Here is a 27,139-nt window from a genome sequence, read left to right on the forward strand (position 1 = left end):
ACTTTCTTTGGTGGCTTTTGGTGTTGAGTTCTAATTTTATTCCCTTGTGGTCTGAGAGAATGCATAGCATAACTTCATTGTTTTGAATTTACAGAAGTTTGCTTTGTGATCTAAAATGTGGTCTATTTTGGAAAATGTTCCATGTGCTGCTGAGAAGAACGAGTATTCTGATGCTGCTGGGTGAAATATTGGTGGATATCTGTTAAATCTAGTTGATCTATGCAGTTGTTTAGGTCTGCAGTATGTCTGTCGAGTTTTTGCCAGGTTGATCTATCCAGTGGGGAAAGTGGTGCGTTAAAGTCCCAACAATTAATGTCTTTGTATCTATAGATTAACTATAGATTAATGGGCTAAGAAGATCAAAGAGGGGTTCAGTAGACCAGAAATAAATAGGTTTAGGGAGAATTGTGGGGAAAAAGATCTTTAGTTGGATGTGGAGAGGTAAAAGGAAAGAGTGAATTTAACCAAGTCCTAATCTCAGAGAGGAAATGGATAGACAGAATGAAAGGAGAGAGATAAACAAGATAAAATGAAAAAATAAAAATTTAAATTAAAAAAATGAAACACTTAAAATTATGTAGGTATAAAGAAATAATACTAACAGAAAAACAGGACGACAGGAGAGATAAAAAGGAAAACTGAAAAAATAAAAAATTTAAAATGGAATACTTAGATTATGTAGGTATAAAGAAATAATACTACTATTAAAGAAGCTTAGCCTAAGGTTGTGAATTGAGTAATAAATTTGTGAATTAAGTACATACACAGTGAAGGGTAAGGTCTAATAATCGAAGACAGGCACATATCTGGGCATTAGCAGAACAGCATTTAAATCATGGGGGGAAAAAAAAGGACCAAAAAGTTACAAAAGAGATCACACACACACCTTAAATAGAAATTATGAAAGAAAAAAGTTAAGTAATTTTTTTAAAAAATTAGGTAGAAAAATGAGTTATTTGATTTTTTTTTTTTTGAGGGTTTGGGGGAAGATCTTGTATCTCCCTTGTATCTGTAACCAGTCTCCTGCTTTCCCTGTGGTGTTTGGTTTTCCTGTGGCTTGTTTGGTTTAAATCAGTTTGTTAGAGCAGGCAGAAAAATGCTCTGCCTTATTGAGGACTTTGTTATTCTCCTACCAGGCTAGTTTATTGGGAGGGAGATCTGCTTTGAGTATCACAAAAGAGGTAGATGGCTGTTTCCTTTAGCTTGGAGATGCTGAGATTAGGCTAGGTTCTGGAAAGGGTTGAGGCCTATCAGCAATCAGTAGCTTTTCCCTGAGAGGCTAGCTTCTGAGATACTCACAAAGCCCAGCCTAGAGCCATTCTCAGGATTTATGTTTACTGAGTTTCAGTTGTTTGTCTTTTATCCCTACTGCTGTCTAAGCTTCAGTGTGGAGGGGCAATCTCTGGCTCTGTTTACACAGTGAAAAAAGTCACTCCTCAGGGGCTGGAGCTTCCTCTCTCTAGGATAGGCAACTTTCTCCCTGGGTGGAGCTGATCCTGGCAGGGGCAGGGCAGGGTAGGGCAGGACAGGGCAGGGCAGGTCAGGGCAGGGCAGGGCAGGTCAGGAGGTCAGGTCAGGTTCTTGTGACCTGGTGAATGGCTTGTATTGTTTTCTTCCAAGGCCTGAGTTGGAGCTAGCTGCTAGGCTGGGCCTTTTTCAGTATCAAAGATGGAGTTCTTCTCTGGTGGTGGGGGAGGGGCTACCTTCCCACCACTGCTCTGTGAGAACAGTTGAGGATGTCTTGGGTGTACTCATGCTAGCCTTTTGGTTTCTGGACTGTCCCTTGTCTGCGATTAGCAGGATGAAGATTTCTGCTCCTTGTCAATTCTTCCTGGTGGTGAGTAAAATCCACTCGTACACAGCATCTGGTGCCTTTGTCCTGGGCTCTCTCTGCTGATATGGTGGCCATGACTGCAGCCACTACCCCACCGCCACCACTGAGAACCCCATCAACTGCTCAGATCTGTCTCCTTGACCAAGCTGCCTGGATTTTTCCTCTGTTCACTGGAACACTAAAACTGCTTTATATATGAGAGCTTGTTTAGGCTCCAGCTTCTCCTCCGCCATGTTCATGGCTTCATGGCTTTTGGGCTTTGTTGAGGAAACAGACCATGGTAGAATTGAATGGCAGAGAAAAGACTGCCACTGTATGGATAAGATGTGTGGGAAATAAAAGAGAGGATGAGACAGATCCCATAGTCCTATTGGAGGGTATGCTTCCAATGACTTCTCTAAGATTCTACCTCTTAAAGTTCCATTGATTAAAGAAAAATAGATTCTTAGGGCTTATTTGCCCTGGGTCTTTGACATATTGATAATACTTGAAAATTTTAACAGTCTTTTAACATGTTTTCCATTGTGATGAAGTTCTTTCCAATGATTGATTAGTGACATCATTGGAATACTGATCAAGGTGACTGTTATGTTAGGTGGAAAACAATTAGCTGTGAAGAACTTGAAATGTATCGTCTTTGGAACGTTGCATCACTCTTTTGCCTATAAAATGCTTTGTATGAATATTTTCAAAATTTAAAAATACTGACTTGATTCATTTATCAGTTCCCTGTTCGGATGACTATCCAGCAGTTTCAGTATCTGAGTGGACACATGTTGTATGAACTGAATTGGACTTTTACATGGAGCAAAATAGTCAAATTTGACCTTTTAAAACTTCTTTTCTTCAAGCTAATTGCAAATTGATTTTTTTCTTTTTTCTTTCTTTTGGCCAGTCCTGGGGATTGAACTCAGGGTCTGGGCTCTGTCCCTAAGTGTCTCCATGCTCAAGGCTAGTGTTGTACCACTTGAGCCACAGCACCACTTCCAACTTTTCTGAGTAGTTTATTGGAGATGAGGGTCTTGCCTGGGCTAGCTTTGATATGCAATCCTCAGATCTCAACCTCTTGAGTAGCTAGGATTACATGAATATTAATTTTTAAAATTACTTTTAACATTGTTCTCTTCTGATATGTGTTGCATTGTTGAGATGCTAGAAGAAGCTCTCTTAGACATGGATTGTCTCTTAGACATTTCTGCTTTACTGTTACAGTGAGTGGATATTGTTTGTCTTGTAGTCTGATTTTTGTTTTGAGAAAGTTCTCACTACATAGCCCAGGCTAGCCCTGAACTTGTGATACTCCTACCTTGGCCTCTTGAATACTGTTAGACTGGTTTTTTTTTTTTTTTTTACAGTTGTGGGGCTTGAACTCTGGGCCTGGGTGCTGTCCCTCAGCTCTTCAGCTCAAGGCGAGCTCTGTACCACTTGAGCCACAGTGCCACTTCCGGCTTTTTCTGCTTATGTGGTGCTGAGGATTTGAACCCAGGGCCTCATGCATGCAAGGCAAGCACTCTACCACTGAGCCACCTTCCCAGCCCTGTTAGACTGGTTTTTGATGCACACTGTGCTGACATTCTCTGAACCCTTTGTCCTTTTCTCCCAACCTTAGCATGCTTTTGCTAAGGTGTTAGAAACTTTTTAAACTTCATCACTCCATTATTCTACTGTCTCTGTTAGTTATCTTTCTGTTACTACAGTAAAGTCTGATATAAATCAACTTCACAGGAGGAAGAGTTCATTTTGGCTCACAATTTTGGAAGTTTGGTCCATGGTCAGTTGGCCCATTGCTTTTCATTCTGTGGCAAAGCAGCACATCATGGCTGAAAGCACCTGCTGTAGCCAGCTGCTTCTTTCCTGAAGGGTGGGATAGGAAATGAAGATGGGAGGTTTGGGGAGAATTGGAGGAAGAGTTGTCAATATTCCCTTTCATAGCAAGCACACTTAACTGATGCCTTAACATCTTCCAACTAGATGCTTCCTCTGAAGGGTTCCACCAGGGGCCGTGGAGCTCTCCTGTACCCAAGGAAAGGCCTTTGGAAGACACTGCAGATTCAAACTATAGCATTCTTCATTTTCATCTGTTTCTACTTTTTCTAGTGTAGGTCTTAAAGACATTTGCAGAAAATGTAGGAATAATCAAAGAAGTTGTTTATACATAGGTTTTTCCAGCTTGTTTATCCTAATACTATTTTTTTACCCCTAAATATCTTTCCCAGGAATAGGTCTTAAGATGTGACCCTAATGAGAACATCAACTATCACCATCATTGCTACCACTCTGCTGCCACCAATTTTGAGCTCACTAGCTTTATGCCTGTTATTATATTATTTACATATATGGGACTCAACTTTGCTCATAATGACTTAACAAGCTTTATAATAATAAAGCAGATATCCTCATTCCTGTAAATTAATAGAAACAAAAATAGAGGCGTCAGTGCTACCTGGCTAGTTAGTATTCAAATTTGGATTTCACTCCATGTCCTAGACTTTAAAGGCTTCTGTATTTATCTATCAACTTCCTCTGACTTCAGCTAAATTTGTGTTTGCTTCTTCTGGTTTGAGCATTTCTATTACTGTTTATGTTAACACCTCCTGAAAACTTCCCTACAGGTATGTCCTCAGCAAGCTCTGTGGAGATTCAGGTGCAAGTTCTCAGGGAAACCTGCCTGTTGACTGGTTTCTGGAGCTGGAATGTTGAAACTCAAAACAGTGTTATAGATGACTATATTACCATTTGTGGTGGATGTAGATAGTTTGGGGAAGAGTGTCTTTACTACTCAAATGGAAACTTGTGATTTTTCTTTTTGTGGCATACTCATCATTGAGTACCCTCTGCTTGCTGGCCCTGTTAGAGTTGGCTGTGTGCTGGACAGTGACATACAGAACTGTTAGCCCAGGTGCACTGGGGTAGTTCTGTACTTCGAAGTAGTGTTGCAAGAAGTAGTGTTACAAGAGTAGCATGCTTTATGTTTGAGGATTAAATAATGTATAGATTTCTAAGTATAGTCTAGGCAAGAAATATTAGCTGTTGCTATTAATATTGTTATGATTTTGAATGTTGCTATTTTTTTCTTTTTTGTCAGTTGTGGGGCCTGAACTCTGGGCCTGGGCACTGTCCCTCAGCTCTTCAGCTCAAGGCTAGTGCTCTACCACTTGAACCCACAGTGCCACTTCTGGCTTTTTCTGCTTATGTGGTGCTGAGGAATTGAACTGAGGGCCTCATGCATGCAAGGCAAGCTACCACTGAGCCACCTTCTCAGCCCTGCTACTATTATTTTAATCACTTTTTTTTTCTTTTTTGGTTGGTCCTAGCACTTGAACTCTGGGCCTGTGCATGATTTTGGACTCTCTCTTTCTCTCTCTCTTTCATTTTTTTGCTCAATACTAACAATCTACCATTTGAACAACTGCATTACTTCTGGCAGTTTCGAGTAGTTTTTTGGACTTTATGGACTTTCCTGCCCCAACTGTGATCCTTAGATCTCAGCCTCCTGTGTAGCTAGGATTACAGGTGTATGCCACCAGTGCTGGGTGTTAATCACATTTTTAATATTCAGGTATCTTTTTGTTATAAGTATGGAAGGATCAAACATTCTTTGAGAATCTGCTTTGCAAGTTGATATAGTCAAATGAAAATGAGGAAGCAGAAAAACTAGGAGAGAGGCTTCAGTGTAAAAAATAGAATGATTGAAATACATAGGCAGGACGTATTTCCAAGAACAAAAATTCATCATTTGATTTGAATAAAATAGAAAGATTTAAAGATACTAAGTAGAGTATCCCACTGGGATGATAGAATCTGAAAACTGGCTTTTGGCATGTTGGAAAATATAGTGTCTGTTCTTCTTTCTCTGGGAGCTGGGATCAATCTGTCAATCTGCTAGAAGTATGTGCAGAATTGCAAACCTCAGTGCATTTCCCACTGTGGTCGGTATTAGTGCTTTTCATATTTTCTAGCATGTAGTAGACACATGGCTTGAATAGAAAAGTAAACATAGATGTAACAAGTGCTAAGTTGGATAGTTGGAAATAAAGTTCTGATATTAGAAAAACAAAACATGGGCAAGAGTGAGCAGGGACTGTGAGAAAATGAGTGGATTCTTTTTTGTGTGTTTATCCATTTGTGTCTTGAAGTTGTAGACTTAGCCTCATTCAGACCTACGTTTCACTGAAGAGAGTAATGATATTTGGATTTTTTTACTTAGAATGTTGAAAAGTTATATGATGTGAGTGATTGGTAGCATTTCTTAGGTTGTGGTGCCTGCTACAGTTCTCTTAGTCTTGTTTTGAAAAAAAAAAACTTGCTTTCATAGCTTTAAGCAAAAGAGTGCAGTTAGGGAATGATTCTCGAGAACTTGTTGTATGGTAGCTTCTTATATTAACTTCCTTACATGTTTCAAACTGAATGCAAAGTAAATATGATTAGTGATATTAATTTATAATGTCTTGTAATTTATAATGTCTTTTATTGGAGCAGCTGTGGAGGCAGTAGCAGGTCAGGGCACAGAGTACTAATATGAAATAGACACTTAAAAATAATTCTTTATGGAATTGCATCTATGAAGCATACTATGAATTTACCTGCTTAGTGTTACTTAAATATAGTTTCTGTTATATATCAGTGAACTAAACGTGTTCATTCATATTCATTTTTAAAGTATATTTTTGTTAACTTCAAGTGGCTGTACAAAGGGGTTATCTAACATTCAACATGCCAGTTTGTGAACATAATGCATTTTGTCACCCCTCCCATCCCTCCCAATCCCATCCATTCCTACTTTCATAGGATATTCGTTGAATATTAAGATTGCATTCATCCCTCCTTCCCCCCTACATGCATCTCATTCACATTTGCTTAATATTTATCTACAGCTATTGAAATTCCTTTAAGGCTGGTGTGAAACACTTCAAATCCCATCTCTTGCAAATATCTACCAATGTAACCTTTCAGGAGAAAGTATTACTATGTGTCCTTGGTATTTAAATTCTGTTGATGATTCCTACTACTTTTCTCTTTTTCTCGCTGTGAATTCATATTTCTTTGAGTTTACTTACACTCTCTGTCAATTTCTTCTTGAATTCCTTTGAACGTGGGGTTTGAGGAAGAGAAGAAAATCCTGCAAAGGTATCTTTATCCAGGCTGTGGTTCTGATTTTCATGCATCCTGCATTTTCCGATTGAGGTCCTTAAATAAACCCATAGCCCTACTAAATGCTGGCAACTCCTAATTATATGTATTTAAGCCTTTTGCACTATCACCTCCATCAGAAGTTTTCTGCTAGCAGTTTATAGTTCTCTGCTAGTGGTTTTGATACTGGACATATGATAGGTCAAACAGTTTCACTAGCCTAGACATCTAAGCTCCATCCTCTTCTTCCACTGTGCCACTACACACCTCATTCCAAATCCTTTTAAATAAGTCTCAACTCTGCATTTTCATAATTATGCATTTTAATTGCCTTTTCACTCCATTGCTTTCCTATTAGTCTAGGCCCCCATGACTTCTTCATTATTGGACTAACGAGCTATGGGTGTTTACCCTTCTAGTCTTTTCTCTACTTCCCCTTGAAACCTTCTACAAAATAAATGCAAATTAAACTGGTGTGCATTCAAGGATGCCCACAGCCTTTGGGGTAAAGTTCATGTGGCTTGGTTTAATAGCCACCACCTTTCTTCTCCCTCTGTGGATCACCTCAGTCTCTTGAAATTTTTTCTAATAATAACAACAATAGTAACAGCTAACATTTATTACATACTTACTGCTTTCTAAAACTATTCTGAGCAATTTGTCATCATTAAATAGAACACAATGGGATATAACCCTCTGAATTATTGGGCCCAGATAGTTGAAGAAACTGCCAAGGGTCACACAGCTGGTAAGTCACCATGTAGAGTCCTACCACTGTGGAGAGTCAATTTGAGAGTAGTAGTTTCATGGTGAAGATGTGAATGTAAAGCACAGGCTAAACCCACAGGTTAAACCACAGGATGAACGTGGTTCCACTTCAGTTGCTCTAGGCTACTTATGGGGATATAGTGTGTGTGTGTGTTTGTGTGTGTGTGTGTGTGTGTGAGAGAGAGAGAGAGAGAGAGAGAGAGAGGCAGAAGCTTTGACTTTCCTCAAAATTTCTTTAAAATTGAAAAGTTGCACATCCTTTGTAGTTAGTTAAGTCCATTAGACAGCACTAGTATTTACCTTTCAGAAGATTTGCATTAAATTTCAGCATTTAAAGCAATTTTTGCATTGAGGGAAGCTTTTTTACCTGTCAAATATGGGGTAGAAAGGATTGACATACAATTAGTATTTAGTCTGTGTTTGCTTTTTAAAAACACTGCTAAACAGGTTATACTAATGAAGAGTTGATAAAAGAATTTTATTATTTAGTTACTTTTTGCATAAACCTGCCAGCTGATTAAAATGAGCCTAATTTAATCAGCATTGTATTGCATGCTGAAGATAATTTAGGCTAATGTCAAGGGCAGTTATTTCTCCTTTGTAGAAGATATTGGAATAATGAGTTTAGTAAGAAAAAAAAGGAGTCAGATAATGTTTGAAGATACTTAAAAATCACACTCTTAGTTTTGCATGCAAATTAAACTGAAAGTCATTCTATAATGTTTCATTGGTCTTACTTTTTACAAAACAATTGGATGTAACTGTGATCTTTTGCTAATATTGGCCCCTGGTTGCCAAACTTTTTACTAAGCATCATTTTAAATTGACCCTTAATTCAGACTGGGTTTTGGTATATCTCCATTTGAAAATAAATCACTGTTTAAGGATCAATCCCCAGTCCTTCCATTCTTTTCTTTCTTCATCTAAAGTAATTTTTTTCTCTTACATTCATACCCAAGTGAGGGTAAGAGGAATCTTAAATAGAGTCATCTGAATTCTTCCTGGATTCACGTGAATTCTGAGTTTTTCTTCTTATTTTTCTGGTGATATTTTTAAATGGAAGCTAAGTTAGGCTATTGGTTAGAATTGTGAATTGTCAGCACTTAAAGGGCTTAGTGACTCCCAAGTGAATCCTCTACACAAATGGCAGGTTACTGTGGAAACAAGGCTAGTTCTCTGCCTTGAAAATATTATCTTGTCTTTAAATGCCAGAGATAATATTTGTTTACCTTTGTTGTATCATCTCTAGACCTAGTACTCTGTTGAGATAGGTTCTGTAACTTTGTAGAAATTGCTTCATATTTCTTCCTCTTGACTGACTTTATTGAGCCCTAGCAGAGCTTCTTTTCTAGTGGTTTTAATTTTAAGCACAGTTTACAAAACTTATAACTAGGAAGTGATTCTTCTTCTTCTTCTTCTTTTTACTTTAGTGCAGAAAATTTTCCACTACACATGCCAAAAATAAGGTATTACAATATTTGATCCTGAAGCATTACTTTTATTTCCATGACCACCAGTGAGACCAAGAATAGGTTGCCTACAATGCTGGATGAGAAATGTACTCATTATCTTGCTCATGTAACTGCAACCCCTCTGTAAAGTATTTTCACAATAAAAAAACTTAATTAAAGAATAGGTTGCCTAGGGGATGGAGATGTCATTCTGGGTGGCAGTGTCACTTCAAGAAACACATAGGCTGATTCACCTGTTCTCGGATAGGTTTTAGTCATGAGTGATGGAGAAATGCAAAGAAAATCTAAAACAAACAAGTTGAGAAAGTGAGAGAGAACATTATAATTAAGTTTTTCAGCTAACTTAGGTGGCCTACTAAGGTCATGCATCATCACAAGATGAAGGTGTGGGGGTGGGGGTACTCTACCTATGCAAGGATTAATGATTGACTAGCTTAGTTCTAGTTTTTAAACAACAGATCTTTAACTTACCTACTCAGGCCAATAAACCATGACCTGTAAACATCCCCTTGGGAGAGGGACACTGCCCTGTGGGCTGGTCCCAGATAGGGACAAGGGTCCAGGTTCCTTACAGTTCAGTAAAACTTGTACTGAGTAAAAAATCACTGTCACTTTCACCCTAGAGATGACCCACTTTCAATCTATTGGAGGTATAGTCCTTTCATAATAAACTTCCCTATCAGTTTCACTACTTTTACACTGGCTGAATTATTCTCTGGCCAGACACAAGAATAGAGGTTGATTGAGTTATTCTGAATTTCTAGTAACATTCTACAGAACACCTGATACAGACTCCAGAACAGCTCCGCAGCACGAGAACCCAAATGGACTTTCCTAACCTTATCAGGAGCTTAAAATTGTTTTGCAGAAATTAAGTGAACAAGAAATGAAGGGTTGAGTTTTAGCCAGTAGATCATTTTTAGTGTGCTTACAGGCACTTTTCAAGTCCCTCCTAAGCATTGGATCCTTTTCTTTTATCAGCAAAAATATACTTAATTCTTAAAATGCAGATGAAGCACAAGCTTAACTCGAATATATAACTTTAAACTTGCATATATAACTTTAAGCTTGAAGTTCTTCTGTAGTGAGTAGATTTTATATTAATACTATTACAAAAGCATCATTGGCTCAAATATATTCTTTTACTGTTGTTTTGCTTACTGGTCTAGTAAAATACTAGCTCAGCGTAAATGAGTTTTTAATGAAACATGATAGCAAGGAAGGCTTATAGAATGATTAAGGATTTAGTATTGTCTATGCCATTAAAGTAAGTTCAGTCTTCAGAGAGCTCACAAATTGATTTTATACTTTCTTTTTGTCCTCATGTCTATAGAGTAATTAGTTATTACATCATTGTACTTGTTTCTATAGCTCTTTTTTGAGGGGGGGGGCGGACATGGAGCTTGAACTCTGAGTCTGGGCACTGTCCCACAGCTCTTCAGCTCAAGGATAGCGCTTTACCACTTTAGCCACAGCACCACTTCTGGTTTTCTGGTGGTTTATTGGAGATAAAAATCTCATGGATTTTCCTACCTGTGCTGGCTTTGAACTGTGATCCTCAGAGGTCAGCCTCTTGAGTAGCTAGGATTACAGAGGTGAGTCACTGGCACCCGGCTCAGCTCATTTTGTTTTCCATTCTTACTACAGATTCTTTGAGGAAAGAGGCAATTTGTTCCTGATAAAATCACAACTAATGTCATCTCTTAGAACTCAGAGACTACCTTTCTATATGTAATTAGCCAATTTCAGAATTACTTTGCTCTATTTTACTGTACCTTCCTGCCTTTTATTATCCCTTGAGCAGTAATGTACTTGTAACATTATAGATACAAATGGAGCAATGGCACTTGGGAGTTGGGATGGTTGTGGGAAGGTTTGTCTTATATAGGACAAGTGGGTCAGCTAGCTTATGGCTGTATTCATTTGCATATTTTCATTGTGGTCTGTGGTTAACATACTCAAGGCTATTATTTAAACATAACTCTTAAATCGAGATTCTAATTAGTCTGAAGGCTCTGTGGGTGATATAGTGTATTACCCTGAGGGACAACAGACTTAAATCTCAGTCAAAAATGTTAACATCAGGGCTAGGAAATATGCTAGCTGAATATCTTTCAGTGTAATTTCTTGAAGGTATAGTATATTATTTTCAGGCATATAAGATGAAGAGTCAATACTTTCTCAAAGGATGCTATTAGTACTCAAAGGTCAGATGATCTTTGATCTTTGACAAATAGGAACTTACATGGTAATCTAGTCAGTTGAGTAGTAGGGGAAATGTCTTGCCCTTTCCTGTATAATGTATGGCATGGAATAACACAGTTAAATATTTATTATATTCTGTTCTTTCTTTGGGTAACACAATCCTAATCTGCAGAAGCTTTTTAAGGCTTAGCTAGCTTTCCTTTCCTACCATGTACTGTTAAGAATGCTTTATGGGAGATAGTTATAAATTTGAATTAAGAATGGGTAAAAGAAGGGCTGGGAGTGTGGCTCAGTGGGAGAGTGCTTGCCTCGCACCTATGAGGCACTGGGTTCAATTCCTTAGCACCACATACACAGAAAAAGCCGGAAATGATGCTGTGAGTCAAGTGGTAGAATGGTAGCTTTGAGCAAAAAGCAGTCCAGGGACAGTGCCCAGGCCCTGAGTTTAAGCCCCAGGACTGGCAAAAAAAATAAAAGGTAAAAGAAAGCCTATTTGGGTGCAGGTGGCTCACACCTTGTAATCCTAGTTACTCAGAAGTCTGGGATCTGAGGATCACAGCCCTTGCAAGAAAGCCTATGAGACTTTTATCTCCAATTAAATCACAGAAAAAGCTGGATGTAGCACTGTGGCTCTAGTAGTAGAATGCTAGCCTTGAGCAAAAAGACCTCAGGGACAGTACCCTAAGTTCAAGCCTCAGGCTGAGGAGGGGAGAGTAGAGAGTAGAGGGGGAAGCCTAAATGTTTGGCCTAATTTTTCTTTTTTCTTTTCTTTCTTTCTTTCTTTTTTTTCTTTTTGTTGGTCATGGGCCTGGGCGCTGTCCCTCAGCTCTTCAGCTCAAGGCTATTGCTCTACCACTTGAGCTACAGTGCCACTTCTGGTTTTCTGGTGGTTTATTGGAGATAAGAATTTCATGGTCTTTCCTGCCTGGACTGGCTTTGAACTGCGATTCTCATCTCAGCCTCCTGATTAGTTATAATTACAGGCGTGAGCCACCAGCACCTGGCTGTTTTTCATTTTAAAAGTAATAAATCCTTGAAGGAAAGGACAGAAAAATTTCAGGGTACTGGCATATATGATCCTAATTACAGAAACTCATAAACTAACCTATGAAGGTAAAACAACTTTTGTAATATTGTTAAGTTTAGAATCGTATATTACAGGGCTGGGAAGGTGGCTCAGTGGTGGAGTGCTTGCCTTGTATGCATGAGGCCCTGGGTTTGATTCCTTAGCACCATATAAGCAGAGAAAGCCGGAAGTGGTAGTATGGTTCAAGTGGTAGAGCGGCTGGCCTTGAGCTGAAGAGCTGAGGGACAGCGCCCAGGCCCAGAGTTCATGACCAACCAAAAAAAAAAAAAAGAATTATATGTTATAAAACAGCTTTACCTCAAATTTTAACACATGATTTTTAAAATTAATTTTTAGAAACTTACTACTCATTTTAACTTACATTTCTTTCTCTGGGCCTGGGTGCTGTCCCGCAACTCTTCAGCTCAAGGCTAGTTCTCCATCACTTGAGCCACAGTGCCACTTCCAGTATTCAGAGTGGTTTATTGGAGATAAGAGTCTTATGGACTTTCCTGCCCAGGTTGGCTTTGAACCAGAATCTTCAGATTTTAGCTTCCTGAGTAGCTAGGATTACAGGTGCCTGGCAGAGGGGTACTTTCTATTTGTGTTTCTTGTAGACTTGGTTTTGGTGTTGCAGATCAGTCAGTAGAATCTGCCTTACACATTGAGACCACAAATGTTCCTTAAATGTAGACAAGTCTTTAAGGAATTTTGGAGTACATTCTCATTTTTATCACAAAAAGTATTAGAACTTTCTAGAGAATTATGTCAGTGTCATTGTCTATTGACTTTGTGCATTTATATTGAATATTCAGGGAACATGCATGTGTCATATCATAGCTTCCTTTGGAAGTGTTCATTCTTACATATAAAGAAAGTGGCATGCACAGAAAAACTTATTTGCATGAGGGATGTGGGAACAAAATGGCTGCTGCATGTGAATGGCCTGTGAGCCCAGAGGTCTTCAAGGAAACTTCCTGACAGTGTCTAGTATTCAGGCCACATCTGAAGGTTCTTTGTAAACTCTTGATTATGGCCGCGTTATGATATCATCGGAATTATTTGCAGTTATCTTGAATAAAATCAATTCTACTTGAAAAATTTTAAATAGTGATATAAAAATTGCATTGCTGGGGCTGGGAAGGTGGCTCAGTGGTAGAGCACTTGCCTTGCATGCATGAGGCCCTGGGTTCCATTCCTAAGCACCACGTAAGCAAAAAAAAAGAAAAAAAATGGAAGTGGCGCTGTGGCTCAAGTGGTAGAGTGCTAGCCTTGAGCTGAAATGCTGAGGGACAGCGCCCAGGCCCAGATTCAGGCCCCATGACCGGACCAAAAAAAAAATTGCATTGCTTTGGCATGGTTGTGTTATATTATCTTTGGTTATTTAAGAACAAACAGGATTCTTCTTGAAGATTTGCAGATAATCATAGCCAATAGCTGATCATAGCCAGAGTCAGGATGATTTGAAGAATACAGGATGTTTGAAAACTCAGTTTCCAATCTCAGGCTCATTCTGTACTTTCTTTATGTCTGGACAACTTAATTTCTTTGATCCTTAGTCTCTTTTTCCTCATTGTCTTGATAAAATGAATTTTGAGACCCTGAGTAAAGAAGTACATGTCTACAAAAAAGCTTCATGCCACAGTTCTGTTGAACATACCACTTTCTAGCAGGTTTCTCCTGCTAACATTCTCCTGCTAACACTTTTTAAAATTCAGTATTTGTATGTAGAGTCAAAATACCAATTGAACTTTGTCTTAATTTTCATTACTCTTGAAACCAATTCTTGGTTTTAACCTCCCAAAATACGTTTATTCACAATGATGATGTAGTTTAACAATAGTAAAGGTGTGCTTGTTGATATACCTTCTCTCTCTCTGTTTTTTTTACTCACAGGTAAATGTTACTACCATGAATTGCCTCTTTCCTACTATAAAGAGAAGAAAATTACAACAGACTAGTGGCCTAACATGATCAAGTTTATTACCCTACAGCATTAGCTGGCGCAAGATTCAAAGGTTTCCTCTGTGTGGGGGAAATCATGGAATTAGCAGAGCCTCCCTTTCTTGAAGGTCAAGAGGAGAATGTCTTTCCTTGCCTTCTAGATCATGTTGCATTCTTGGGCTCTTGGCTCCTTTTCTTCATCTTGAAGCCTAGCAGTGCAGCATCTCTCTGTCCATCATCACATCACTCTGTGTCACAGCCAGAGAAGGTTCTACATTGTGCCAGACAGAGGTGATTTGATGGGGCTCACCATATAATCCAGTGTCATCTTTCCATTTTGAGGTTCTTAACTGAATCACATTTATAAAGCTTCTTTTGCCACAGAAAGTAACTTTCACTGGTTTCAGGGCTGGGTTCTGTCTAGCACAACTGGCATCCATGTTTTCCACATGAGGAAAAGCATGGAGATGGTAGAACAGTAAATTTACCAACCATCATCAGAACATAAGGTCAGAGCTGGTTTTAAATGCAGCTCTTTGATTCCAAAAATCTGTGCTTTTAACCACTTTGTTCCAGGCAGTTATGGGCTTTCAGCTTGTAATTTTACCCATTAAAAGAACTACACTAGATCCAAAGGTTTGTAAGCATTTATGGGTGACATTTGTGCAGTCGGTTTTCTGATGGTTCTGATGTTTCTGAGGGCTAAAATGACTTGTACTGAAGTAGGTGGGAAACGTGTGCCAGTGGGTAGAGTTTATTTATTTTGGGGTTATTGTGGTTGTTTTCTGGTTCTAGCCTGATTTGTTTCTCATGGAATCTTGACTGATAGATGGAACAGAGGAGAGATTAATTAATAGCTATTGAAAATAAGGAAAAAATAAACCTTCAAATGTGGTCTACTTCTTAGTTTGCTTGAATGTATGAAAATAGAACAAGTAAACCTATTGAAATTGTTTTGAAAAAGCAGGAGTGGGATGGGGAATGTGGTGGATGCATTGTATGAATATATGGAAATATTACGATGAACCTGCCTTGTAATAGAAAAATAGCAGAAAAAAAGTGAACTACTTCATGGACGGCAGTGAGGACTCCATCTGTTAAAATATGGACTTGAGTGTGTTTCAGAAATTTAAAAGACATATCTTTTACTTTTTGAAGGGCATGATAGAGATTTTTTTAATATGTGATGTTTTTATGAAGGTCTCATTTTGTGATGTTGCTATATGTATTCTTGTGGAGTAGATTTTCTAAAATTACATATCACTCCCAATTTAACACAAAATTACTTCATATCTGCACCTGGCACTTAAATTTTGGTTTAAAAGAAAGCTGTAAAAATTGCATGTTATTGGCATATTGCAAATCACCAACTGTGATTCTGCCACTGAAATCCAAACAGCATTTGTTCATGATACAGTCCAGATTTTATAATCCTTGTGTTTTCTAAAAATGTGGGAGATAATTATTGAAACTAATATACACGAATAAGCTCTTCCATCATGATGCGTGGCATTTAAAGACTCATTCTTTGTCATTTTCCATCTCCATTTTCAGTTTGTAGAAAAAACTTGATTCTTGAGAGAATATCTCTTTGTGGAAAGTTAATAACAGATTAGAAATTCACTTGCTTCCAATTAATCCCCATAATGTCAAAACTTAATATCTTCAAAATGCGTATTAAATCATATACCTTGTGAAAAGTATATTAAAATCAAGTTTAGAAATCCTAAATTCTGATGATTAAAATGAGTATTGTTAATTTCTTGGGATTACACTTTTATCTTTATTTTCATTCCTTTTATAAAACTTCTAGTTTTATTTCCAAAATTAAAATTTTAAAGTTGAACATTTCTAGAAAGATAGCCAGTCTTACTGGAAGATCAAACTGACCCTGCTTCTTGCTTTTGTAAATGAAGTTTTATTTGTATGTTGCCACATTCCTTTGTTTTTGTGTTATCTGTGGCTGTGTTCATGCTATCATGGCAGAGTATAATAATCATGATAGAGGTGAGATGATCTGCAGTTCCATTTCATTTGTTCCTTTTCAGAGAGCGATTGCTGATCTGTTTTTGTAGAATGTCTGGGCTTCAATATAGGAAGATACTTGTCAGTCAGTGTTGCATAATTGATGTATGTGTATATATCTACCAGCACCTTCCCAGTTTTTGTAACTCTTAAAGATTTCTTTTCCCACCTACGTTGCTTATTATGAGGTCGAGTGGCCCAAGTATTCATCCTGTTTTCCTTTCTTCTTACCACTTAACCTCCCACTGGATTATTTAATCAGCTAATTATGTATTATACCACAGCAGGGTTCTGAGCTTCCTGTTTGTCTACATGTCTCCATGACATTAGAATGGTTTTCTTTGTTTGATTAATTGATTAACAATGTGTAAATGCCCATGGAAAATCACATTTGTTCAGAGAGGCAAAACTATAACATCATGATTGTAATTCTAAATACTGCTCATATTTCTGTAAACTTCTCTTTCTGTAAACTTGCCCTTTAACTGATAGGACTGTGGACAATGAAAAGGGCTGGGTTGGAGAAGGAAGTAGCTTCTTTCAGCCTTAGCTGTGTTTTATCTTTCCTGGGAATATTGAACTTAGTAGCTAGATATTGTATTGTAGGTGAATGACCAAGGTGATAATCATGTCTGACATTTTTAAAAGAAGCACATTTGTGATTTGAACTATAAGATACAGAATGGATTTTCATAGTATTTTGTAACACTGTGCCTAATATTTCAAAGTTTTAACTTGAAATAACAATTATGGAATGTTTACATATACCTTTCATTTATTCTTAATGTTAACATCAATCATTGAATAGTTAACAAAAATAAGAAACTAATATGGAGTTCGTACTGTTACCAGTCTCAGTTATTTAAATTTTGTTCCCTCTGGTTTTTTTTTTTTTTTTAGTTGTTTTTGTTTTTGGTGGTAGTGGAGGTTTAAACTCAGGGCCTCATGATTAATAAGATGGTGCCATAATTACTAGAATGGTGCCATACTGGCAAGTCCACTTCCAGACTTATTTTTCACCATTTTAAAATTTTTTGTTTTTAGTTTTTAGTGCCAGTTTTGAGCCTTGGACTCAGGTTATGGGCATTGACCCTGAGCAGTTTTGCCCAAAGCTGGTGTTCTACTACTTGAGCCACAGCTTTACTTCCAGCTTGTGTTAGTGTTTAATTGGAGATAAGAGATGAGCTAACTTTCATATCTGGGCTGGCTTCAAACCGTGATCCTCAGATCTCAGATCCCTGAGTAGCTGGGATTACAGACTTGAGCTTCTGGCACCCAACTCACTAATTATTTCAAGGTAAAGTTTTACTTCCTACCTGAGCCCTGATCCACCTACTTTTGGGCTTCCTGTTTTCTCTTGGCTTTTAAGGGCATGACACTCTATTTAACTTCTGTTCCAAGGAGACAGTCTCTCATACTTTTCTACCTAAGCTGGCCTGATGCCATAATCGTACCAGTCTAAGCCACCACATACCCTGATATGACAGGTGTCCGGCTATGGGTAGAGAAGGAGTCTCTGAATTTAAGGCTACCCTCAAATCTCCATCCTCTCATTTCAGTCTCTAGGATTGTGGGAGTTACTAGCACCAAATTTGCCTTTTCATTCTGTCTGTCTGTCTGTCTGCCTGCTCCTTTCCTCTCCTCCTCCCTTTTCTGGCCTGGATCTAGTGAGAGGCTCACATTGCATGTAGTTCTCATTTTTCTTTAGCCTCCAATTTATATAATTTCCTCATCTTTTCTTATACTTTCATGACCTTTGTACTCAGAATGAGTATCATGTATTTCATGGAATATATTTCCATATAGATTTGTCTGGTTAAATTGAAGTTATACAATTTTGGCAGGAACACTAATTAGAACTTAAGTTGTTTACCTTATCAAATGATAAATGACACTGGCTTCTCTTACCACTGCTAATGGTAACCCTGTTAAGGTCTGTTTGCCAAGTTTCTTTACTGCAAAATTAACTCACCTTCTACTTTTTGGTAAAACCTACCTTTTGAGGTATGAAGATAACCTGTTTTTCATCATATTCTCTTTCATTAACTTTAGCATTTGCTGGTAAATCTTGTCTGCAAGCATTATGATAGAAATTACTTAATGATGACTTCTAGTTTTGTCATTCTATCTTTGTTATTTGGAATGTTACACTTGAAGGCAGCTGTCTGCTACCTTTTATTACTTCAATTATTTTTAAGACCTAATATTCTTAGGGGAATATTTTATTCTTTGGGTTATGATCCAATGCTGACATTACTTTCTTGGTTATAAGTTGTCTCCATTTTGGCCCTGAAAGCTGCGTCTGGTTGCACTGGCTTCCCTTTGATATGCCTTCTCCACTTCCAAATACTTTTCTCATTCTAAGCCTCACAAGGCATCCAGCTTGTCATGTGTTCTCACTGCTCCAATACTAAAATAAACTGCTTGTCCAAAGATCCTTCATTCATTTATAGGAGAATGATATTAGAAACCAGCAGCAGAACACTAAATGGGCTCACTGATACTTGATTGTGGTACTTGTTCAGTGAACCAGGCTAAGGAATACATGCATGCATGCTCACACATCATTAACATTGTCTATATCTGTTTATCTGTGTATCTATCTAACCATTCATCATATTAGAACATTTTTAGATGACATGGGGAGGGGTGTGTGTGTGTGTGTGTGTGTGTGTGTGTGTGTGTGTGTGTGTGTGTGTGTGTGTGTGTGCGCGCGCATATACTGATGGTTCCATTGGAACATAAAGGAGCTAAAATTTTTCTCTTGTCTGTTAATAGCATGACATAACATATTACTCTCATTTGTGGCACTCGTAGCATTAATGAACCTACAGTGTGGCTGGTCCATAAAAATATATCCATTACACTATATATAGTGCATGATGCTTAATGGATAACTGTGTTACTGGTTTATATGTTTATTATACTACTTGTCATTCATTTTAGGCTATTTTTTTTGTGTGTAATTTACTGAAGAAAGGAAGGTACCTTGTTAGGCCAGTAGTAGCCTCATATATCTAGGTATTTACAGTTTCTCTTGATTGCATGAAGGGACTTCTTTGAGCCATTGACTTAAATATCTAGCTCTGTGCAAGTGCAATTCACGATGTTCCAGGTGATGAAATAACCTGGCACGTTTCTTAGAACATAACCTGTTTTTGAGTGACACATGACTGTAACCACTCACAAAAACCATGGGTTTGAACTGATGCCCTGATTCTAGTCTAACACTCCAGAGTTTATTCCAGTCTTTCCTTATTTGTAACTTCTGTTTTCGACAGTGAGAAGATTGGCTTTCATTATCCAAAATATTTTCATTTTTTTATTCGTTCATGGTATGTATGTTTGTATATGTGTAGTCGAGTGAGAATTGCTAAACCATACGCTTGAAAGGAGCAAATTGCTAACTAGAATATAGTATTTGTGTGACAGTTCTTGTCTTCAGCTTTACATTAAACAGTGAAAATACAGTTTCCCAAAGTAAACCACTTCTTTTTTGCCTTGATTAGTGTGGTCATGTTAAACAATGGCAAGTTTCTTTAAGGTGCCATTTTATATTCCCCATAAACTCTTGCTATCCTGATTGATTCCAGTTATTTGGTTCTGTTTTAGGCTATTGATTGATTTCAACCATTTGGTTCTGTTTTAGGTAATTGACTCACTATTATGATTTGGAGATTCAGAGCTACACAGAAAAATATACTTTGAAAAATGCCATTTCCCTCCTATTTCCTGGTTCAGTTTTTTCTTTTTGTATGTAACCCATTTCACTTATTTTCTTTTTATACTTTCAATATTTTTATGCAGAAATTAGCAGATGAATGTACTTGCCATTCACTTTCCAATGTGAATGTTACAACTTATACACTCTTTATACATACAGTTTCATCTGAATATATGTACACATGAACTCTTTTGTTTGCTTTGTTTCCATTTCACAGCACATCTTATATAAAAAAGATTTAAACATACCCCAGTGTTAGCAATCTGTTTTGTTAACTTTTCACCCTTAGAATTTTGGGTATAAAATGTAGTACTTAGAAGTATGCCCGTAAACATCAAATTTCAGGGAAATACTTTTTTTTTTAAGTCTTGCTTTCTAATTTTCCCACCATGGATTTATGGCAAAATGGCCAAATATGTTTGGTAGTAATTTGAAGTGATTGTATTTACAAGTGCACATTTGCCTCTCTTTTCTAGCTGGTCGCGGTGTTTGATGAGCAAGATCCCCATCATGGAGGTGATGGCACCAGTGCCAGCTCCACAGGGACCCAGAGTCCGGAGATATTTGGTAGTGAGCTTGGTACCAGCAATGCTTCTGCCTTTCAGCCTTATCAAGCAACAAGTGAAATTGAGGTCACACCTTCCGTTCTTCGTGCAAGTAAGTGAGAGCTCTTTGTTCTCTGCACATTTTATCTTAATTTACAGGGATGCCAACTTTTGTTATCCATCCATGCTCCTGCGAATGGAATTCATTATCTGTTTTCATCAGATTTTGATTAAGTTTAGAACCTGGGCCAGTGCCTTTTGCAAGAGAGGTAGACAGTTCTGTACATGTTAATAGATTGGGCTTACTTTAGACTTTTGATTGCTCACTAATGGTAAATAAGGATAATAGTTGAAGTTAAATTACCTGGATTTTTTTCTATTTAATCTGAAAGTTAGAACAGATAGAAATAATCAGAAGGCTACTTCCTGAAATAAAATATGGTATCAATAGTTGAAGTTAAATTACCTAGATTTTTAAAAAATTTAACCTGAAAGCTAGAACAGATAGAAATAATAGAAAGCTTCTTACTGGAATAAAATACAGTTGCCACTAATTGACAAAATATGATATGTCACTGATTGACAATCAACTCAATTACAACTATTACCTGTATTACTTGAATTTCATGTGAAGATCTAGGAAGGAAGAGCTGCTATAGGTATCAAGGGAAGAAATATTAGGGACAGAGGCAGTCTCTATCAGGACTCGCAGGACCCTAGCTACTACAGTTTTAGACGTTTCTGGCAGTTTTACTCAAGATGGTTGATACTTTTAGAGAATTACTATTTTGTGTTATAGAGTTGAGCTATTGTTAGGTGGAAGATGGTACATATCAAGAAATTGATAAGCTGGGTACTCATGGTGCATACCTGTAATATTAGCTACTCAAGAAGTTGAGATCTGAGGATCATGGTTCAAAGCCAGGCTGGGCAGAAAGTCCATGAGACTCTTATCTCCAATTAACTAGCAAAAAACTAGAAGTATACCTGTGTCTCAACTAGTAGAAAGCTAGTCTTGAGCAAAAATGCTCAGGGACAGCGCCCAATCCTGAGATCAAGCTCCACAACTGCCCCCCCCCCCCCGCCCACTCCCCTCAAAAAGAAAGAAAGAAATTTATAAATGTAAACTCTTCTGTTTGTCTTTTCTGGTTTTTTCCTTCTCTTCCTCCTCCACTTTACTCTTCTCCCTTCCATCTTGTAGTGTTGTGCAGGCTAGTTTCAAAAGCCTGGACTTGGATGACTCCCTCCACTGAGCCTCCTGAGTAGCCAGAGGTACAGACCTCTGTTCCTGTGCTTAACCATTTCTTCACATGCAAGATGTTTGTGTTTGTTTGTGCATGTGTATGAACAAGTCTGTTTTAAACTAATCCCATAGAAATCACATTTGATATACACAAGCATATACCATTTTTGTTTTGATATTTTGGGTTTTTGAAACATGTTTTGCCAGTTATACCAGGCTAGCATCAAAAATGTGCAGTCCTCCTGTCTCACTCCTGTGTGCTGGGCTGATAGATGTGCACCACCCGGCCTGGCACAAGAATATACTATTTGGAAATTTTTTGATGGATTTAGTCCAGGCAGTATGTTTGAAAAGATGGAGGCATGTACTATGCATAGTTTGCATGGCGGAGTAGGGTGATACACCCTTAGTTTTTCTTATTATATACTAGCTTACAAAGCCCATGATTTAATAGAGATCTGCTTGTAATATATAAAGTGTATGTATAGATATACATATATATTCTAAATATTATTTAAAGAACATTTAATCAAATAAATGTACAGGTATTGAGGTACCTGATATGTATAAAATAATATTTTTACTTTGAGCAATCATAGTTCTTTTTTGATTGGGAAATTTTTTGTAGTTTTGCATTTGTAAAGCATTTTGCTTTAGAAGCCACACAATTTAGCTACACCATAAAGAAAATGTTGACCAAACAGTACATCCTATTAAGAGTAATTTGAATGATATACTTTTTCCATAGACTTCTTTCTTTTGCCTCCTCTTACACAGAGCATCCCATGTATTAACATTTAGATGCATTTTCAACTCAAAATATCTCATGGCTTGTGGGTTTTTGTTTGTTTTCATTGAGAAAGAGACTTTTTTCCTTGGGTTATGGGGCTTGAACTCAGGGGCTGTCTCTCAGCGTCTCACTGTCTCTCAGTGTCTTTGTGCTCAGGCTAACACTCTACCACTTGAGCCACATTGCCACTTCTGGATTTTTAGTGGTTAATTGGAGATGAGAGTCTGATGAAGACTTTTCTGCCCAGACTGGCATTAAACCACAGTTCTTAGATCTCAGCCTCATTATTATCTAGGGTTACAGGTGTATACACCCATGCCCAGATGAGAAGTATTATTTTAAGCATTGTTGTTTTGTTATTTTAAGCATTGTTTATTTTTAAGCACATTTAACAAAGGTATTACAGCAGTTTGCAGGAGAATATCCAAGTATTACTGCCTTGCTCAAAATTTTACATGCCTTGTTTATGATTTTGGTTGACTGTAAAATAGCCATCACACTGACTATTAAGATGATTTTTCCTGCTGTATTAGTGATGTTTGTTCAAACAGAAAACAGAGTGTGCTTGCCAGGGACTAAGGGTCTGGAGGCAAATTAGGCTATCCATGTTGTCAAGAAAATGTGTTTACTCTTCCTTATTGAAAGATTTTAATGTAAAGCATATAGAGAGACTTACTCACTTAAGAAATAATTAATGTCAGGTACTGGTGGTTCATGCTTACTATAATCCTAGCTGCTGATATTTGAGGATCATCATTCAAAGCCATCTTGGGCAGGAATGTCCATGAGATTTTTTTTTTTAATCTCCAATTAATCAGCAAAAAGCCTGAAATGGAGCTGTGGCTCACATGCTGGAGTGTCAGCCTTGAGCAAAAAAGCTAAACAAGAGTGTGATGACTTGAGTTTGAGCCCCAGTAACAAATAGTCAACTCTACTCAAGGACATAAATCTGGTTTTAATACACAAAATTCTCATCTTCTAGGCTTTGTGTATTTTTGACAAGTTTCCATTAACTCATACTGAGTGGGTAGGGGATAGTTACAGATACTGAGAGGGGACAATCTGATTTAGTTAAATTAGTGGGGATGATTTTGTTACATCTCCACTGGAGGTGCCTTTCCTCGAAGGAACATTGTAGCTGGCAGTGAGGGGAGGCCAAAGATGCTGTGGAACATCCTACAAGCTCAGGGAAGGCAGCAGTCCCCTCAGCAAAGAACCATCCGCCCAAACGACTGTAGTGTAAAGGAGTAAAAACCTTGAATTAAATGAGATAAATATAACAGCCACATTCAGTTTGAGAGTTTGTTTGTTTGGCAAAGACTTTGTAACACAAGCTAGCCAGGAACTGGAGCTCCTCCTGCCTCAGCCTGTGGAGTGCTATAGGATTATAAGCCTGAGCTACAGTGCCTGGCAAGGGAAAACTTTTATGGAGCCTATATTTAAAACCATAGTCTTTATAATATCTGTTAGCTAAAAGATGAAAATGCAATTCCTAGCCAATACTTCAATAATGGGTAAATAATGGGCAATAAAAACTATGGCTTGTGGCTAGTTTTACATAAAAATATCAGTATATATGTGACATTTAAAACAAAAGCATAAACCTTCCTAATCGTTCAAAAGTATGTTTTAGGAAACAAGAAGTAAATAAGCCATATTTTGAAACACTATATATAAGCTACGTATGTTATACAAAATAAAATCGGAGAACATAAAAAGCAGGTACCTACTGGGAAGAAACAGAACAGGATCTCAGAAGTGAAATGTAAGCTAGATTTTAGTACTTTAATTTTAGAGTTGTGCTATGTTTTTTATAATTATTAAACATTCACATTTAAATTTTCAAACAAAAGTTCATAATAATTATTAATAAATACAATTTAATAAAGAACAATTGTTAGACTAAGAAATAAATGTAAAATACCTAAAAATTATCTAGTTGGCGGCCCCAAATACATATAGTACCAATTTTAAATAACTTTATATTATAGTAATTTGTACAACCAATCACAGAAACATTCTAAGGAATAAAAAAAAGTATCAAGCAATAGGAACCCTAAAACTACTAGTTGTCTATAGTATTGGTATTGTGAGTTTTAGATTAATGGGTGGATCTTACTTGCAGGAACAAAGGCAATGAGGAATTTTACTTCAGGTTGAAGATCCCTTATCTGAATGCTCAGGAGAAGAAATGTTTTCGAGATTAGATCATTTAGGATTTTCAGATATTTTTATATACATAGGCAGATGTCTTAGGGATAGAAATTTTATGCTTCATATGTACCTTTTGTACATAGTCTGAAGGAAATTTTATATACTGTTTTTAGTCTATCTGTGTTTTGTGACTCATTGCAAGAATATAGATGTACAAGCCTTTACTTTATATCAAGCTGATTCTCAAAAATTTTCAAATTTTGAAGTACTTTTGATTTTCATATTAGGAATATTTCTGTTCTTTCATTCCTGATGACAGTGCAGACATAGGAAAATTCTTAGTGTAGAAAAACAGAGACATTAATATAAGTTAGAGGAGAATGAGCAATAATCTAATAGTCCTTAATTGGAAAAGACATCATAGTGAATCCATAATGTTATTTTTATTTTTTATTTTTTGTTGGTCGTGGGGCTTTTGAATATAGGGCTTGGGTGCTGTCCCTGCGCTCTTCAGCTCAAGGCTAGCGCTCTGCCACTTGAGCCACAGTGCCACTTCTGGTTTTCTAGTGTTTTATTGGAGATAAGAGTCTCATGGACTTTCCTGCCCAGGCTGGCTTTGAACCTCGATTCTCAGATCTCAGCCTCTTGAGTAGCTAGCATTACAGGCGTGAGCCACTGGATGCGGCTATAATGTGTTTTATTTTTAAAGAAAAGGAAGTGAGAAGGAAGGAAAATTTGCTTATTTTGTTTATTGAATTATTTTAGAATTGATCACCAACTCAGATACTAAGCCTTTTGTTTTTCTTTTCACTCTGGAAATAGCATTCTCCCTTAGCAAAGATCAGAACTCTTGGAGAAATGGCTGAATTCAGGTCTGGACAGGAAATGGTCATCATGTCGTATCATAAATTAGTTTTGGACAATTACTAGGGCTGAGGAGCCAATTTGAGACTTCTTATTGACCAAAGATGTGGCAGTTAGAATGTCAGTAAGGATACTAAAAGCAATAAATTCATAATGATGATAAGCAAATAGGCAATCAATCACTTTAAAGGATGCTAGTGAACACACTTAGTATTTGGAAAACTAATAACGAGCCAGTTATCTATTCTGCATTTCCCACATGAATGGTATCACCAAGTGATTAAATAGTATATAAGGTGGAAATCCCTTCCCATACATTTTATTCCTAGTATTAGGATTTGAACCCAGCACTGGTGCTTGCTAGACAAGCATTTTACCACTTGAGCCATGACTGCACCCCCAAACTGTTGTTTATATAATTATTTCAATAATAAAAGTAGCAATGATGCAATTAGCACATTGCCATTTTGCACCTCTTGTTGCAGTGTTTTTAATGTGTCTCCCAAAAGTTGTGCTGGAAACTTAATCCCAAATGCAGCAGTTTTGGCAAGTTGTTCTTAATTGAAGATGTTTAAGTCTTAAAGGCTCCACCATTATGAATGAATTCTTGCTAGTCTAAAAATGATTTAAGTGTCTGAAGTCTGTCTTTATTACTCTTCTACCATGTATTTGAGGACAAAAAAGAAAATCATAAGTAAGATGGTCCATATGAAGTGCTGGTGTCTTGATCTTAGATGTCTCAGCTTCCAAAACTGTGAGGGAATTAATTTCTGTTCTTTACGAATTATCCGCTTTCTGAGATTGTTGTAGCATTTGTATCGTTTTAGTGCAAAGTGGACTAAAACAGTCATCAGCTGCTGGTAATAATAACAATAATAAATAAGGGCGTTTTAGATGACTCATACTAGAGGAACATACTGCTTCCTATGTAGTAGTCTTTACAAGAGAAATTAATCATGAATCTGTTCAAACATCTAGATCCAACTGTCAATTTGAAGGAAATAGAGAGGCGTGAGAAACATGTTAACACCATGGGGATGTAATCAGCCAGGGCAAATGACCCAGTTCCTCAATAAATCAATGGCAAAGGGAGAAAGGAGATAAGCAACTTATAGACTAATTAATACAGACTTTAAAGTGATCGCCAATTGTAATATTTGCCTTAGTGAAATAAATTACATTTTTGAAGAATGACATTTAAAGCAGAGGGGTTAGTTGAATTCCTCATTGGGTATTTGATAATAAATCAATGTTATTTCTTTAGGTGTAATAATGTTGACTTCATATTTTAAAGAGCCTTTATCACATTTTGAGCTGTTTATAATTGACATGATGGAATTTGTAATTAGCTTCAAACTAACACAAGTTAGGGATG

At 37.3% G+C, this 27,139-nt stretch overlaps 1 protein-coding gene across 12 annotated transcripts in view; it reads left to right on the plus strand.

The window, feature by feature from the left end:
* The window catches only part of Pard3 (par-3 family cell polarity regulator), a 533,206-nt gene that overhangs the window by 123,186 nt on the left and 382,881 nt on the right, over positions 1 to 27,139 (plus strand). For 7 of the 12 annotated variants that reach the window (XM_013009331.1, XM_013009332.1, XM_013009329.1 and 4 more), the window contains exons 1-2: positions 1,757 to 1,837; positions 20,645 to 20,825. In XM_013009331.1, coding sequence (XP_012864785.1) covers positions 1,802 to 1,837; positions 20,645 to 20,825 — 217 coding nt within the window. In that variant the 5' untranslated portion in view covers positions 1,757 to 1,801. Of the gene's footprint in view, positions 1 to 1,756; positions 1,838 to 20,644; positions 20,826 to 27,139 lie in introns of those variants that run through there. The other 5 variants (XM_013009335.1, XM_013009334.1, XM_013009336.1 and 2 more) reach the window with 1 other exon arrangement.

The sequence above is a fragment of the Dipodomys ordii genome, unplaced genomic scaffold, assembly GCF_000151885.1.
Source record: "Dipodomys ordii isolate 6190 unplaced genomic scaffold, Dord_2.0 Scaffold9, whole genome shotgun sequence".
In the NCBI taxonomy this organism is placed as follows: domain Eukaryota; kingdom Metazoa; phylum Chordata; class Mammalia; order Rodentia; family Heteromyidae; genus Dipodomys; species Dipodomys ordii.